The following is a 17835-nucleotide window of genomic DNA, read 5'->3' as shown; positions in this document are numbered from 1 at the left end:
GGTGTTAGTTTAACATTTCTTTATTAAAGGGTAAAAAAACACATAGTATTTAGCAAAATAGTGTTTTTTAGACACAACTGCAAACTTCAAGGAGTAGGGCATTCAAGGACTGGGTTTGATGGGAATCTGTGATGTCATGCCTTGATCAGAGTGAACCAACCAATCATGGGGCTACCAGCCTGTCTGTCTGACGGAATGTCTTCAGCCACTATAGCTCTCATTAGCCTGATGCTTGAGGGTTAGTGTCACAGGCTAGGCTTTGTCTAATTGTCGGCCCACTTCCCTCCGATCGCTCAGCTGTTTGCCATGCTGGCTCAAGTCCAACAGTGTGATCTGACGAAATACACATACTCGCAAAGACTCACACAGCCGGCACATTCACAGTTCACACCCAGCTCCAATCGTATCTCAATGATCACTCTCCGTTCTCATGTGACTTTAGTAAGGAAATGGTATGACCTGAATCAATTGTTTAATTGGTTTTATTACATTTTTATGTGCACTGAGTAAGCAAAATTACCTTGAAAAGATGCGTCTGGAGAGTGATGTCAGGTGCATTTTAGGTGCTGAATGAAATGTGAAAAGACACCTTCTCCAGACATTGAAAGCCTCTTAATATAGGAAAGAGAAACCAGCTGAAGACTGCAACAGAATAGTTATCAGTGCGCCCATGGCACATGCTCCTATGTTAGCTTTTTCAAAAGCTGTAGACCTTTCCTACTGTAAAATGCACAAATCTACCTATAGCGGCCTCATGAGTGGAATGTTATTTTTTTTTTTAATGATTTAAATTAAAAAACATATCTTTTTTTTAAATAAATCCGAAAATCCAGTGTTTCTATGCCAAATGGTTTTGTTATATTTCATTCTTCTGTGATGTAAACTAAGCAAAAAAACAAATGTCCTCTCACTGTCAACTGCGTTTCTTTTCAGCAAACGTAACATGTGTAGTATTTGTATGACCATAACAAGATTCAACAAATGAGACATAAACTGAACAAGTTCCACAGACATGTGACTAACAGAAATGGAATAATGTGTCCCTGAACAAAGGGGGGGTCAAAATCAAAAGTAACAGTCAGTATCTGGTGTGGTCACCAGCTGCATTAAGTACTGCAGTGCAGCTCCTCCTCATGGACTGCACCAGATTTGCCAATTCTTGCTGTGAGATGTTACCCCACTCTTCCACCAAGGCACCTGCCAGTTCCGATCCAACAGGTCCCAGACGTGCTCAATGAGATTGAGATCCGGGCTCTTCGCTGGCCATGGCAGAAAACTGACATTCCTGTCTTGTAGGAAATCACGCACAGAACGAGCAGTATGGCTGGTGGCATTGTTATGCTGGAGGGTCATGTCAGGATGAGCCTGCAGGAAGGGTACCACATGAGGGAGGAGGATGTCTTTCCTGTAACGCACAGCATTGAGATTGCCTGCAATGACGAGAAGCTCAGTTCGATGATGCAGTGACACACCGCCCCAGACCATGACGAACCCTCCACCTCCAAATCGATCCCGCTCCAGAGTACAGGCCTCGGTGTAACGCTCATTCCTTCGGCGATAAACACGAATCTGACCATCACCCCTGGTGAGACAAAACCGCGATTCGTCAGTGACGATCAGCACTTTTTGCCAGTCATGTCTGGTCCAGCGACAGTGAGTTTTTGCCCATAGGCGACGTTGTTGCCGGTGATGTCTGGTGAGGACCTGCCTTACAACAGGCCTACAAGCCCTCAGTCGAGCCTCTCTCAGCCTATTGCGGACAGTCTGAGCACTGATGGAGGGATTGTGCGTTCCTGGTGTAACTCGGAAAGTTGTTGTTGCCATCCTGTACCTGTCCCGCAGGTGTGATGTTCGGATGTACTGATCCTGTGCAGGTGTTGTTACACGTGGTCTGCCACTGCGAGGACGATCAGCTGTCTGTCCTGTCTCCCTGTAGCGCTGTCTTAAGCGTCTCACATTACGGACATTGCAAATTATTGCCCTGGCCACATCTGCAGTCCTCACGCCTCCTTGCAGCATGCCTAAGGCACGTTCACGCAGATGAGCAGGGACCCTGGGCATTTTTCTTTTGGTGTTTTTCAGAGTCAGTAGAAAGGCCTCTTTAGTATCCTAAGTTTTCATAACTGTGACCTTAATTGCCTACTGTCTGTAAGCTGTTAGTGTCGACCGTTCCACAGGTGCATGTTCATTCATTGTTTATGGTTCATTGAACTAGCATGGGAAACAGTGTTTAAACGCTTTACATTGAAGATCTGGGAAGTTATTTGGATTTTTACGAATTATCTTCATACAAAATTCAAAAGGCACTCGCACATCTGAGCAATCTTATTTGCAGGTGCATGGCAACAATTCAACAGGATGAAGGAAAAAGGAAACCGCACACTGCTCTTGATAGTATCACCGATATTTAATAAGCTTACGTATCGGCCACACGGCCTTCGTTAGAGCTTTTGTGATTTTTTAAAATTTGCACGCCCCACCCACATCCGTTCTACACATCGAAGGGGGTTGGAGGCAAAGGAAAAACAAATAAGTGCTACCAAATATAACAATATGCATTTCATAAATATTACAAAAGTGTATAAATAAGGCGTATTGAACACGTCTGTAAAATCTCAATGAGGACATAGTAAGTTTTCATTAGTCACTGGGTACATCATACGAAAAACGTCAGAATAATCTACAAGAGACACATATTTCATGTTCAAATTCACAACATAACATACATAGGCATTTCATCATTAAGTCCTACGAATTATCTTTGAAAGACAGGGTCCTGAAAAAGGGACGTTTCTCTTTTTGCTGAGTTTAAGACATAATAATGTAATATTGGGATACAAACAAACATTTTATACAGTTCAACTCTATATCTGACATGGCACAGTTGTATTCTTTTTTTAAGCCCATAACCATGTGTGTGAGATGTATACTTTTGTTTCAAAGTAGATTTGTTTCAGACTGTGTAAGAGGTTAAGACTGGCTGTGAAGATGATCACATTAGTCCAACCTCCCAAAAAATAAACCAACAGACCAATTCAACTACAAAAGCTTTCTCAGTAACAGTTATGGAAAAGCAGTCATGCTATGACTGTGATATGTTGTATGTACCTTAATTGATTGCACTGACTGTAAGTCGCTCTGAATAAGAATGTCTGCTGAATGACCAAAATGTTAATGTAAAAACAAACACTTGCAAAGCATGCTGGGTAATAATTCTAATGAGCTCCGTCCCCAAACAAGTACACATTTGGTCGGTGCAGACCAGATCTAAATCTGATCGATTTGGTTGAAAGTAATGAACATGTGGACCAGGGAGCAGTGTGTGGTTTGTCTCTATAACATTCAGAAGCTGAGCTATGACCTTCTAAAGTTGAGGCGTCAAAGAAATGAATCTTATAGTAATCTTACACGATGTGTGACTGTCACCATCAATTGATCTATTGACTTTCTGTAAAAGAGAATTTGTGTAATTAAATTGAGGGTTCTTATAAATGATCATAATAATATATATTTGGTAGCGGAATAACATTTGGGGAAACTATTTTCCTTTATTATTAAATGGCCTATCTAAAACATGTCATGAGTCTTGTTAAACTACGTAGAATTGCAGGAAATTAGCTTCAACACAATTTTCCTAGGTCCCTCAAATTAAACAAAATCAAGCTGCTGGTGTATCTATGAAATCTATGATCCCTTATTAATGTCACTTGTTAAATCCACTTCAATCAGTGTAGATTAAGAGGAGGAGACAGGTTAAAGAAGGATTTCTAAGCCTTGAGACAATTAAGGTACGGATTGTGTATGTGTGTCATTCAGAGGGTGAATGGGCAAGACAAAAGATTTAAGTGCCTTTGAACAGGGTATGGTGGTAGATGCCAGGCGCACCGGTTTGAGTGTGTCAAGAACTGCAACGCTGCTGGGTTTTTCAAGAAGGGTCCACGACCTAAAGGTCATCCAGCCAACTTGACACAACTGTGGGATGCATTGGAGTCAACATGGGCCAGCATTCCTGTGGAACTCTTTCTACACCTTGTAGAGTCCATGCACTGACAAATTGAGGCTAAGCTGAGGGCAAAAGGGGGTGCAACTCAACATTAGGAAGGTGTTCCTAATGTTTAGTACACTCAGGGAAGGTTATCTCAAATGTGGAAAAGGGGGCCATGGGGAAAAAAGATTTGGAACTCCTGGAGTAGAGTACAGTAGAGTTCAGTAGAGTACAGTAGAGTACCGTATAGATAAATTCAGTAGAATACAATACAGTATAGTTTAATTCAGTAGAGTACAGTACAGTACAGTAGAGTTTAATTCAGTACAGTACAGTTTAGTTCAGTAGAGTAGAGTACATTAGAATAAAGTACAATACAGTACACTCCACATAACTTTTCTTTACTGTACTCTACTGTGCGCTACTGTAATGTACTGTACTCTGCTGTGCTCTACTGTACTGTGCTGCACTGTGCTGTCCAAACGTGTGGAACATAGATTGATTCAGATTTGATTGGTTCAGATTTGGTCCGGACTGTACCAAAGAAATACGACAAGTCTGGACAGGACCAAAAAAAGACATCGCCGTCGGTAAATGCTTGATGGGTATTATATATTGGGGATGTTACAAGAAGAAACCCTCCCCTTACATAATTGTCTCACAGAAAGAAATTGCTTGGTTTCTTTCCTCAGCTGTATCGAAAGTGACTGATTGTTGAGCAAAAAAACGACAAGGTTGTTGTTGTAAAATGTAATGGAGTTTCGAGAGCGTTGCATCTCCTCTTTCTTGTGACGACAAGGGCTACGGCGTCAAACATTGAGTGGGCTGTCATTATGTTGAAGTCAAACATGACACTTTTAGACACATAAAGGTTGACAAAATATAAATGAGGTCAGGCTCGTCTGTGGGAAGGATAACGCTGTCATGCAATATTGTGTCACGTAGCCAGAAAAGTTCACTTTGTAATTTCTCACTTTGACTATGAGGAAGTCTTTGTTTCCCATTTTCTCCCTGCAGATAAAGTGTGACATTTGTTCCATTACAAAAAAAGATTGCAGTTTTGAAACTGCAGTGGACTGGGGTATTTTGGATGCAGTAATTGCAGTTCTACTGCACTTTAACTGCAATTGCACGGCAAAATTATTGCAGCAAAAAGATGCAGTACTTGCAGCTTTTGGATGCAGTACTTGCAGCCTACTGCAGTTATACTGCACTCTGACTGCATTTTTTTCTGTAAATAGAACATGAGAGAGAGAGAAAAAAAGAGAGAGAGAGAGAGAGAGAGAGAGAGAGAGAGAGAGAGAGAGAGAGAGAGAGAGAGAGAGAGAGAGAGAGAGAGAGAGAGAGAGAGAGAGAGAGAGAGAGAGAGAGAGAGAGAGAGAGAGAGAGAGAGAGAGAGAGAGAGAGAGAGAGAGAGAGAGAGAGAGAGAGAGAGAGAGAGAGAATGACCTGCCCCAGTGAGAGATGATCTCCACTCGTCCCCTGGTCTTCTTCCTGATGTGGGCTGTAGTGGAGTAGCGGAGTGTGAGAGAGGTAAGTCCATCACTTCCAATTAGAGGCTGGACTTCAGAGCTCCATTTGGTGGTGACAGTAATGAACATGCCAACCAGCGAGCAGTGTGAGGACTGGAGTTCAGCTCAGGTGGCCAGCTTCCTTTGCCAGGTGAGTGGAAGGAGAAGTATGTGTGTGTCAAATAGACCAACAGTTGTAGACCAACAGGTGTAGACTAACAGTGAAATGCTTTCTTACAGGCCCTTCCCAACAAGACAAAGAGAAAAAATTGAAATAATAGAAAAATAATAACACGATTAATAAATATACAATGAGTAATGATAATTTGTCTATATTCATGGGGTACCAGTACCGAGTCGATGTGCAGAAGTAGGAAGTAATTGAGGTGTGTGTGTGTGTGTGTGTGTGTGTGTGTGTGTGTGTGTGTGTGTGTGTGTGTGTGTGTGTGTGTGTGTGTGTGTGTGTGTGTGTGTGTGTGTGTGTGTGTGTGTGTGTGTGTGTGTGTGTGTGTGTGTGTGTTATGTGGAAGGTGGTATTAAGTAGTAGAGGTGGACCCAGGTAAAAGTATTGCTAGTTTCACCAAAAAGAAAATAACAACTACATTATTGTTTGCAACTGAATGAATTGACCAAGACCACAGCAAATTATAAGTTAATCATTAGGATGTATGTCATACTGCTTTCAGAATCAAATGCGAGAATGTGCTGCAGCTGCTAAAAGAATGAGGATTGATGGACACAGGTTTATGGTAAGTCATTTTTTAATTCACTCTCTCCCTTTGCCATTGTAATACTACCTAAATACTACTACCAATGCTTCCACAAAATACCACCACCAAACACAACAAACCAGCATTGATATAAACAGGTACATTTTCAACTTTTGGCTTTTAGCCATTTTCAGTTTGGTGTTCTAATGATGTCAGAGTGAACAATGGACATACTCTAAATTCCCATGCAATTCCTACAGCAATTATGGCCTTGAAAGAAGTACAATAATTACAATTCCCTAATGCTACTTTTGGCAATTGTTGCTGAAATGAGTTTACATTATGTTCCATTCTCACTAAATCCTTGTTAATTAACTGGTATTGGACAAAAAATCCAATCCTTTCCATGCTGCCTGAGTGTGTATAAGATACCAGCAAAGCAAATGTTAACAAAGTCTGCAAAGTTTATAGGAAGTAGCCCATTATTAGTCAAGAAATCCCCACTCTGACTTCCCAGAATTATTTAAATACAGTACATTTGGAAAGTATTCAGACCCCTTGACTTTTTCCACATTTTGTTACCTTACAGCCTTATTCTAAAATGATTCCATTCTTTTTTTCACCTCATCAATCTACACACAATACTCCATAACGACAACGTGAAAACAGGTTTTTAGAAATTGTTGCAAATGTATTAAAAATAAAAAACAGATATACATTATTTACATAATTATTCAGACCCTTTGCTATGAGACTCGAAATTGAGCTCAGGTGCATCCTGTTTCCATTGATCATCCTTGAGATGTTTCTACATCTTGATTGGAGTCCACCTGTGGTAAATTCAATTGATTGGACATGATTTGGAAAGGCACACACCTGTCTATATAAGGTCCCAGAGTTGACAGTGCATGTCAGAGAAAAAAACCAAGCCATGAGGTCGAAAGAATTGTCCTTAGCGCTCAGAGACAGGATTGTGTCGAGGTACAGATCTGGGGAAGGGTACCAAAAAATGTCTGCAGCATTGAAGGTCCCCAAGAACACAGTGGCCTTCATTCTTAAATGGAAGAAGTTTGGAACCACCAAGACTCTTCCTAGAGCTGGCCGCCTTGCCAAACTGAGCAATCGGGGGAGAAGGGCCTTTGTCAGGAAGGTGACCAAGAACGTGATGGTCACTCTGACAGAGCACCAGAGTTCCTCTGTGGAGATGGGAGAACCTTCCCGAAGGACAACCATCGCTGCAGCACTCCACCAATCAGGCCTTTATGGTAGAGTGGCCAGACGGAAGCAACTCCTCAGTAAAAGGCACATGACAGCCCGCTTGGAGTTTGCCAAAACACACATAAAGGACTCTCAGACCATGAGAAACAAGATTCTCTGGTCTGATGAAACCAAGATTGAACTCTTTGGCCTGAATGCCAAGCATCACGTCCAGTGCTTCATTTGTAAATCGGGAGGTGCCGAAAAGTGAGCGCGAGAGGGGAGTAACCTGGGGTGTTCTGAGGTTTTGAGGTACTTGAACACATGAGAAAAAAGTGACACAGAGCAGTGGAGTAGAGGCACTTACAGAAGTTACACACATGGGGAAATTTTTTTGTATCCTAGGGTCCCAGACAAATGTGGCCTTTTGTGAACACATTTCATGCAATTATACATAATTTTACATGACACATGACATTGGAATAATCTTTTTTAATGCTGCACAAATAAATGATGAAATTGGCAGGCTACTTTGACACTGACAAACTGAGAATCTGAAATCAATAAAAACAACTTTGTCTTGAACCATCGATAGCCTTGGCCTAGGTGTGTGGAGACATATTGTTGGCTACAATATGAGGAGAAAATTATAGTCCTAAAAATGATTTCCAGTTTCACTGACTCACCCAATGACACGCAGCTCACTCGCTGGTGATGGCTGATGGGCTCGTGCCAAAAGCCTAACTCTCTTTTGTTTTACTTTGTAAATATTCTGGTAGCCCGGGCATTGTTATTGGGCTACAATCCACAGCTAGGCTATTTAAAAGAGAAGCTATTGATGGTGTAGTAGGCCATTCTGAATTATTTTGTTTTTTTCTGAACAGACAGCAGTAATTATATAACTTTGCCAAATGTATTTACATTTATCAGAGGTGCTGCAGTTCCTTTTTAACCCTTCACGTGATTTTATAAGAAAATAAATTATGAAGTGCAACGCTGGCGAGATGAGAGTTGCAGGCTCATGTTAATCAGAGCAGAGAGGGAGAGAGATCATATAAAGTGAATCTTATTTTAGTTATGTGAGAGATGCTGGCACGCTTCTCACACAGATACGGCCACACGTTGGTCTCAAACATAGGTTACAATGTTGCGCAAATCAGAAACCCGGGCTGGCCCAACCCAAATCAACTCTTAGAATATTAGGCCCTGGCTGAAAATCTACTTTTTCACATTAAGTTTTTTTGTGAGGGGCAGAATAATTAACAAAGAGGCAACTCAAATGAACTTTGATCGCTTTTGTCAGAGTTTTTACATACCAAAAGTGAAACATATTTTTCATGCCACGAGAGGTACCGGATCCGGCCAAATAGGTTCCGGAACAAAACAGCCCAAAACGGAGGATCCGGCTCAAATTAAGAACTGGTCACGTCTGCAGGAAACCTGGCACCATCCCTATGGTGAAGCATGGTGGTGGCAGCATCATGCTGTGGGGATGTTTTTCAGCGGCAGGATCTGGGAGACTAGTCAGGATCGAGGGAAAGATGAACGGAGCAAAATACAGAGAGATCCTTGATAAAAACCTGCTCCAGAGCGCGCACAACCTCAGACTGGGGCAAAGGTTCACCTTCCAAGAGTACAACGACCGTAAGCACACACCCAAGACAACGCAGGAGTGGCTTCGGGACAAATCTCTGAATGTCCTTGAGTGGCCAAGCCAGAGGCCGGACTTGAACCAGATCGAACATCTCTGGAGTCACCTGAAAATAGCTGTGGAGCGACGCTCCCTATCCAACCTGACAGAGCTTGAGAGGATCAGCAGAGAAGAATGGGAGAGACTCCCCAAATACAGGTGTGCCAAGCTTGTAGCGTCATACCCAAGAAGACTCTAGGCTATAATTGCTGCCAAAGGTGCTTCAACAAAGTACAGTCTGAATACATAAAGTGGGGAGAACAAGTATTTGATACACTGCCGATTTTGCAGGTTTCCTACTTACAAAGCATGTAGAGGTCTGTAAAATCCAGAAAATCACATTGTATCATTTGCATTTTATTGCATGACATATGTATTTGATACATCAGAAAAGCAGAACTTAATATTTGGTACAGAAACCTTTGTTCGCAATTACAGAGATCATACGTTTCCTGTAGTTCTTGACCAGGTTTGCACACACTGCAGCAGGGATTTTGGCCCACTCCTGCATACAGACCTTCTCCAGATCCTTCAGGTTTCGGGGCTGTCGCTGGGCAATACGGACTTTCAGCTCCCTCCAAAGATTTTCTATTGGGTTCAGGTCTGGTGACTGGCTAGGCCACTCCAGGACCTTGAGATGCTTCTTACGGAGCCAATCCTTAGTTGCTGGAAGACCCAGCCACGACCCATCTTCAATGCTCTTACTGAGGGAAGGAGGTTGTTGGCCAAGATCTCGCGATACATGGCCCCATCCATCCTCCCCTCAATACGGTGCAGTCATCCTGTCCCATTTGCAGAAAAGCATCCCCAAAGAATGATGTTTCCACCTCCATGCTTCACGGTTGGGATGGTGTTCTTGGGGTTGTACTCATCCTACATGTGTCATGTAAAATTATGTATAATTTATCATGTTTTTTTCATGATTTCTCCATGTTCTCTCATGGTTTCTCATGGTTTCTCATGGTTTCTCATGTCTTATTCAGTTTCTTGTTTTTCTTTGTGCCTTTTGTAAATGAGCAACGAGGTGTCACCATTAGATTGAGGTTATTTTTTGAGTCATGTTTTTTACAGTGAAATGCTTACTTACGAGCCCCTAACAAACAATGCAGGTAAAAAAAGATATAATTATAAATCAATATGAATAAGAAATAAAAATAACAAGTAATTAAAGAGCAGCAGTAAAAAAAACAATAGCGAGACTATATACAGGGAGGTAGCGGTACAGAGTCAATGTGTGGGGGCACCGGTTAATTGAGGCAATATGTACATGTAGGTAGAGTTATTAAAGTGACTATGCATAGATGATAACAACAAAGAGTAGCAGCGGTGTAAAAGAGGGGGGTCAATGCAAATAGTCTGGGTAGCCATTTGATTAGATGTTCAGAAGTCTTATGGCTTGGGGTAGAAGCTGTTTAGAAGCTTCTTGGACCTAGACTTGACGCTCTGGTACCACTTGTCGTGCGGTAACAGAGAGAACAGTCTATGACTAGGGTGGCTGGAGTCTTCGACAATTTTTAGTGCCTTCCTCTGACACCGCCTGGTATAGAGGTCCTGGATGGCAGGAGGTTTGGCCCCAGTGATGCACTGGGCCGTTTGCACTACCCTCTGTAGTGCCTTGCGGTCGGAGGCCGAGCAATTGCCATACCAGGCCGTGATGCAACCAGTCAGGATGCTCTTGATGGTGCAGCTGTAGAACCTTTTGAGGATCTGAGGACCCATGCCAAATCTTTTCAGTCTCCTGAGGGGAAATAGGTTTTGTCATGCCCTCTTCACGACTGTCTTAGTGTGCTTGGACCATGTTAGTTTGTTGGTGATGTGGACACCAAGGATCTTGAAGCTCTCAACCTGCTCCACTGCAACCCCGTCGATGAGAATGGGGGAGTGCTCGGTCCTCTTTTTCCTGTAGTCCACAATCATCTCCTTTGTCTTGATCACGTTGAGGGAGAGGTTGTTGTCCTGGCACCATGCGGCCAGGTCTCTGCCTGTGATCAGGCCTACCACCGTTGTGTCATCTGTAAACTTAATGATGGTGTTGGAGTCGTGCCTGGCCGTGCAGTCATGAGTGAACAGGGAGTACAGGAGGGGACGGGGCACGCACCACTGATGGGCCCCTGTGTTGAGGATCAGCATGGCGGATGTGTTGTTACCTACCCTCACCACCTGGGGGCGGCCAATCAGGAAGTCCAGGATCCAGTTGCAAAGGGAGGTATTTAGTCCCAGGGTCCTTAGCTATGGTGTTGAATGCTGAGCTGTAGTCAATGAATAGCATTCTCACATAGGTGTTCCTTTTGTCCAGGTGGGAAAGGGCAGTGTGGAGTGCAATAGAGATTGCATCATCTGTGGATCTGTTGGAGCGGTATGCAAATTAGAGTGGGTCTAGGGTTTCTGGGATAATGGTGTTGATGTGAGCCATGACAAGCCTTTCAAAGCAAAGGCTACAGACGTGAATGCTACGGGTCGGTAGTCGTTTATGAAGGTTACCTTAGTGTTCTTGGGCACAGGCAGTATGGTGTTCTGCTTAAAAAAAATTGGTATTACAGACTCAGACATGGAGAGGTTGAAAATGTCAGTGAAGACACTTGCAAGTTGATCAGTGCATGCTCGCAGTACACACCCTGGTAATCCATCTGGCCCTGCGGCCTTGTGAATTTTGACCTGTTTAAAGGTCTTACTCACATCGGCTGAGGAAAGCGTGACACACAGTCTTCCGGAACAGCTGGTACATGCATGTTTCAATGTTATTTAGCTCAAAGCGAGCATAGAAGTAGTTTGTTGTCTGGTAGGCTCGTGTCACTGGGCAGCTCTCGGCTGTGCTTCCCTTTGTAGTCTATAATGGTTTGCAAGCCCTGCCACATCTGACGAGCGTCAGAGCCGGTGGAGTACAATTCGATCTTAGTCCTGTGTTGACCCTTTGCCTGTTTGATGGTTCGTCGGAGGGCATAGCGGAATTTCTTATAAGCTTCCGGGTTAGAGTCCCGCTCCTTGAAAGCGGCAGCTTTAGCCTTTAGCTCAGTGCAGATGTTGCCTGTAATCCATGGCTTCTGGTTGGGGTATGTATATACGGTCACTGTGGGGACGACGTCATCGATGCACTTATTGATGAAGCCAATGACTAATTAGGTGTACTCCTCAATGCCATCGGAGGAATCCCGGAACATATTCCAGTCTGTGCTAGCAAAACAGTCCTGTAGCTTAGCATCTGCTTCATCTGACCACTTTTTTATTGATCTAGTCACTGGTGCTTACTGCTTTAATTTTTGCTTGTAAGCAGGAATCAGGAGGATATAATTATGGTCAGATCTGCCAAATGGAGGGTGAGGGAGAGCTTTGTATGCGTCTCTGTATGTGGAGTAAAGGTGGTCCAGAGTTTTTTCCCTCTGGTTGCACATTTAACATGCTGATAGAAATTTGGTCAAACGGATTTAAGTTTCCTTTCATTAAAGTACCCGGCTACTAGGAGCACCGCCTCTGGGTGAGCGTTTTCTTGTTTGTTTATGGCGGAATACAGCTCATTCAATCCTGTCTCAGCGCCAGCCTCAGTCTGTGGTGGTATGTAAACAGCTACAAGAAATACAGATGACAACGCTCTAGGTAGATAGTGTGGTCTACCTTCAGGCTCTGATCAGGCCCTACACCCAAACAAGGGCACTGCGTTCATCCACCTCTGGCCTGCTCGCCTCCCTACCTCTGAGGAAGTACAGTTCCCGCTCAGCCCAGTCAAAACTGTTCGCTGCTCTGGCACCCCAATGGTGGAAAAAACTCCCTCACGACGCCAGGTCAGCGGAGTCAATCACCACCTTCCGGAGACACCTGAAACCCCACCCCTTTAAGGAAGACCTAGGATAGGAGAAAGTAATCCTTCTACCCCCCCCCCCCCCCCCCCCTTAAAAGAGTTAGATGCACTATTGTAAAGTGGTTGTTCCACTGGATATCATAAGGTGAATGCACCAATTTGTAAGTCGCTCTGGATAAGAGCGTCTGCTAAATGACTTAAATGTAAATGTAATGTAAATGTCTACAGCTTATCATGAGATACTTTACCTCAGGTGAGACATAGCTCGAGACTTTCAGTGTATAACCATCCAGCTATATGTTGATAGTGTAGTCGTTCAGCCACGACTCCGTGAAGCATATGATATTACATTTTTGAATGTCTCCGGCGCCATTTTGAATGTCTCCGGCGCCTTTCTACCTCATTTCAGCATGTGTGGGTGCTGAGGGTGCCTTGCATATTTATGTGGTACTTTAACCATATGGTTGGCTGTGCATGCAGCTCTCAGAAAGTGAGCAGATATGACATATCATAATTTCTCCAAAGGCACAACAGAGGGCAGTTCAGCGGAGGGGCAGTCTTTCCACGCCATCTTTGGCTAGAAGCAAATCCTGGATGTTGTTTGAAAATGTAGCAGTTCAATATTTCTCCCTATACTTTATATGGTGGAGTGCCTTACGTCACTCAGCAGAGGAGTACTATAGTATGTAAGTCATGGAAGATGTGGTTGGACAGAGGGCAAGTGTCTTGTCACAGAGGGAGATAATAACACCATCAAGTCTGAGATCCTCCCTTTTTTTCCTTTTTCCTTGCTAAATGACAATAGTTTAGTTTCTTATGTTGATTTTAGGAGAGAGCATGCCGTGTCAGATTGTGGCTCTACCTCTCTCTCTTTCCTCGAGCTGATTTAGAATTCAAACCAGTCTCTTCAAAGCCAAGTTGGAAAATGATTTGTGAGGTACTGCAGAGTGAAGAAGCTCTAGTATCTTCTCCAGAGGGCACCGCTGGTATTCAATATGTAGGACTGGTTGTAGGGCATAGGCCTGTTCTGTTTCATTCAAACACCGTGAGAAACTTGACATAAATAATTACATCTGAGGCCAGCAGATGAAAAGGCACTCAGGCGATTTAGTGTCAAAAGGATAAGCCTGGTTTTAGGCAGCTACTTTTTTTTCCAGCTGCAAGGGAGTGAATGCTTGCATCGTGTGCGTGGGGGTCTGTTTCTACTGTGACCCCTTTCATATTAAGTCATATTAAGTAATAATAGAAGCAGGTTCATGATTTAATCATCTGTGAATCCGTTTGATAGAGAGAATGCTGGTGGGAGGAGCTATAGGAGCACGGGCTCATTGTAATGGCATGGAATGGAATAAATGGAACGGTATCAAACAAATCAAACATATGGAAACCGCATGTTTGACTCTGTTCCATTTATTCCATTCCTGCCATTACAATGAGCTCATCCTCCTATAGCTCCTCCCACCAGCATTCTCTCTATCAAACTGATTTACAGAAGATTAAATCATGAACCTGCTTACGAAAGTTAATTACGCGAGGAACCTTCTTCAAATAGAATGTTCCCCTCTTGGCACCTCTCCTTATGGTGCATGCTGTGTTACTCATCTAAGAAAATGTAGAAGTACAATATTGCACCTCACAGTTACACCATCACTCTCTAACTGCTTTGGTAACCATGATGTCCTTCATTTGCATTACACAGTAAACACAGATACAGTACATTATTAGTAACTACACTTGACATGTTCACATATGTTATTATAAGTATTAGAAAACTGTGTAGATAAAACGACCTTGTTCCAAATACATGACCGTACAGGTCACTGAATAGCCTACGCGTAGACCAAGATCAAGAAGTTGACAAAAACAATTAGTATTCTATTCATCATCATTTTACAATTGGTATTAAATTTGTTTTTATAATCACTGAAATCCAATTCAACATAACACATGCAAGAGCTAACAAAACGCAATATAGCATGAGACCAAATGAGGACCTGAAGCAATCAATTATGAATGAAGAGAGAAATACATAATTTAGCAGGATTTAGAGCATATTTTATGTTAATCATTTTTGGTGTAGTTTTTCTCTGGAATTCAAGGCAAATTCCTTGCTTCAAAGATAGCCATGAAAACATATCCAGGGGAAGTGCAGTCAAAAACATGATTCTGTTATTTTGATGATATTTCTGCACTATGATGTCGAAATCAACACTGAAATTGTGAAAATGATGATGATGTCCTTTTTGTGTAAGAGCTGTTTGAAAAAATGCCTGGAATTTTTGCCTGTTCAGGTGGGATGAAATGTTGGTATTTTATTAGGATCCCCATTAGCTGTTGAGAAAGCAGCAGCTACTTTTCCCAGGGTCAACACAAAACATGAAACAAGACATATTACAGAACGTTAATTGACAGGAACATCTCAAGGACAGAACTAAATAAATAAAACAAAATATCTAGGTCAAATATGGGAAAGGCGTTGTGCCGTGATGTGTTGCCTTACCTGTTTGTTTTTTTTACCAGGTTTGCTATTAATTTGAGCAATATGAGATGGGAGGGAGTTCCATGCAATAATGGCTCTATATAATACTGTACGGGTTTTAAAATTTGTTCCGGATTTGGAGACTGTGAAAAGACCCCTGGTGGCATGTCTGGTGGGGTAAGTGTGTGTGTCAGAGTTTTGTGTGTAAGATGACTATGCAACACATTAATGTTTCTTATCAAAAGAAGAAGTAATGCAGTCAGTCTCTCCTCAACTCTTAGTCAAGAGAGACTGGCATGCATAGTATTTATATTAGCCATCTGATTATAATGAAGAGCAAGACGTGCAGCTCTGTTCTGGGCCAGCTGCAACTTAACTAGGTCTTTCTTTGGAGCACATTACCACATGACTGGACAATAATCAAGATAATGCAAAACTAGAACCTGCATGACTTGCTTTTTGGAGTATGGTGTCAAAAAAGCAGAGAACAGACCTCTCCCCATCTTTACAACCATTGAATCTATATGTTTTGACCATAACAGTTTACAATGTAAGGTAACACCAAGTAATTTAGTCTCCTCAACTTGTTAAACAGCCACGCCATTCATTACCAGATTCAGGTGAGGTCTAGAGCTCAGGGAATGCTCTTAGTTTTAGAGATGTTCAGGACCAGTTTATTACTGGCCACCCATTCCAAAACTGACTGCAACTCCTTTATAAGGGTTTCAGTGACATAATTAGTTGTGGTTGCTGACGCGTATATGGTTGAATCATCAGCATAAATAGAAACACAGTTTTTGTTTAATGCCAGTGGCAGGTCATTGGTAAAAATAGAAAAGAGTCGAGGGCGTAGGGAGCTGCGGTACACCACACCCTACATGTTTCATTTGAGAAGCTTCCATTGAAGAAAACCCTCTGAGTTCTATTAGTTAAATAGCTCTGAATCCACGATATGGCAGATGTTGAAAAGCCATAAAACATTGGGTTCTTGGTCACCTCCCTGACAATGGTCCTTCTCCCCCGATTGCTCAGTCTGGCCAGCCGGCCAGCTCTAGTAAGAGCCTTGGTGGTTCCAAACTTCTTCCATTTTTAGAATGATGGCCACTGTGTTCTTGGGGACCTTCAATGCTGCATAAATTTTTTGGTACCCTTCCCCAGATCTGTGCCTTGACACAATCCTGTCTCGGAGCTCTACGGACAATTCATTCGACCTCATGGCTTGGTTTTTGCTCTGAAATGCACTGTCAACTGTGGGACCTTATATAGACAGGTCTGTGCCTTTCCAAATCATGTCTAATCAATTGAATTTAACACAGGTGGACTCCAATCAAGTTGTAGAAACATCTCAAGGATGATCAATGAAAACAGGATTGAGCTCAATTTCCATATTATTATTATTATTATTATTTTCACCTTTATTTAACCAGGTAGGCCAGTTGAGAATAAGTTCTCATTTACATTTGAGACCTGGCCAAGATAAAGCAAAGCAGTGCGACAAAAATAACAACACAGAGTTACACATGGGATAAATAAACGTACAGTCAATAACACAATAGAAAAATCTATATACAGTGTGTGCAAATGCAATAAATAGGCCATAGTGGCGAAATAATTACAATTTAGCATTAACACTGGAGTGATAGATGTGCAGATGATGATGTGCAAGTAGAGATACTGGGGTGCAAAAAGAGCAAAAATAAATAACAATATGGGGATGAGGTAGTTGGGTGTGCTATTTACAGATGGGCTGTGTATAGGTGCTGTGATCGGTAAGCTGCTCTGAAAGCTGATGCTTAAAGTTAGTGAGGGAGATATAAGTCTCCAGCTTCAGTGATTTTTGCACTTTGTTCCAGTCATTGGCAGCAGAGAACTGGTAGGAAAGGCGGCCAAAAGAGGAGTTGGCTTTGAGGATGACCAGTGAAATATACCTGCTGGAGCGCGTGCTACGGGTGGGTGTTGCTATGGTGACCAGTGAGCTGAGATAAGGCGGTGCTTTACCTGGCAAAGACTTATAGATGACCTGGAGCCAGTGGGTTTGGCGATGAATATGAAGCGAGGGCCAGCCAATGAGAGCATACAGGTCTCAGTGGTGGGTAGTATATGTGACAAAACGGATAGACTACATCCAGTTAGCTGAATAGAGTGTTGGAGGCTATTTTGTAAATGACATCGTCGAAGTCAAGGATCGGTAGGATGGTCAGTTTTACGAGGGTATGTTTAGCAGCAGGAGTGACGGAGGCTTTGTTGCAAAATAGGAAGCTGATTCTAGATTTAACTTTGGATTGGAGGTGCTTAATGTGAGTCTGGAAGGAGAGTTTACAGTCTAACCAGACACCTAGGTATTTGTAGTTGTCCACATATTCTAAGTCAGAACCGTCCAGAGTAGTGATGCTAGTCGGGCGGGTGGGTGCGGGCAGCGATCGGTTGAAAAGCATGCATTTAGTTTTACTAGCATGTAAGAGCAGTTGGA

The 17835-nt window shown here is 42.7% G+C and overlaps 1 protein-coding gene across 3 annotated transcripts in view; it reads left to right on the top strand.

Annotated features, from left to right (window-relative positions):
- Positions 1-5527: 5527 nt before the first annotated feature.
- LOC139570690 (B-cell linker protein-like) overlaps positions 5528-17835 on the top strand; it is a 31663-nt gene continuing 19355 nt past the window's right edge. For 2 of the 3 annotated variants that reach the window (XM_071392794.1, XM_071392792.1), the window contains exons 1-2: positions 5528-5647; positions 6183-6245. In XM_071392794.1, the coding sequence (XP_071248895.1) occupies positions 5579-5647; positions 6183-6245 (132 nt within the window). In that variant the 5' untranslated portion in view covers positions 5528-5578. The remainder of the gene's footprint in view (positions 5648-6182; positions 6246-17835) is intronic. The other variant, XM_071392793.1, reaches the window with a different exon arrangement.

Source organism: Salvelinus alpinus, chromosome 3 (assembly GCF_045679555.1).
Source record: "Salvelinus alpinus chromosome 3, SLU_Salpinus.1, whole genome shotgun sequence".
NCBI classification, from domain to species: Eukaryota; Metazoa; Chordata; class Actinopteri; order Salmoniformes; family Salmonidae; genus Salvelinus; species Salvelinus alpinus.
Note: the sequence above shows the minus strand (reverse complement) of the source record. Positions and strands in the feature narration are given on the sequence as shown.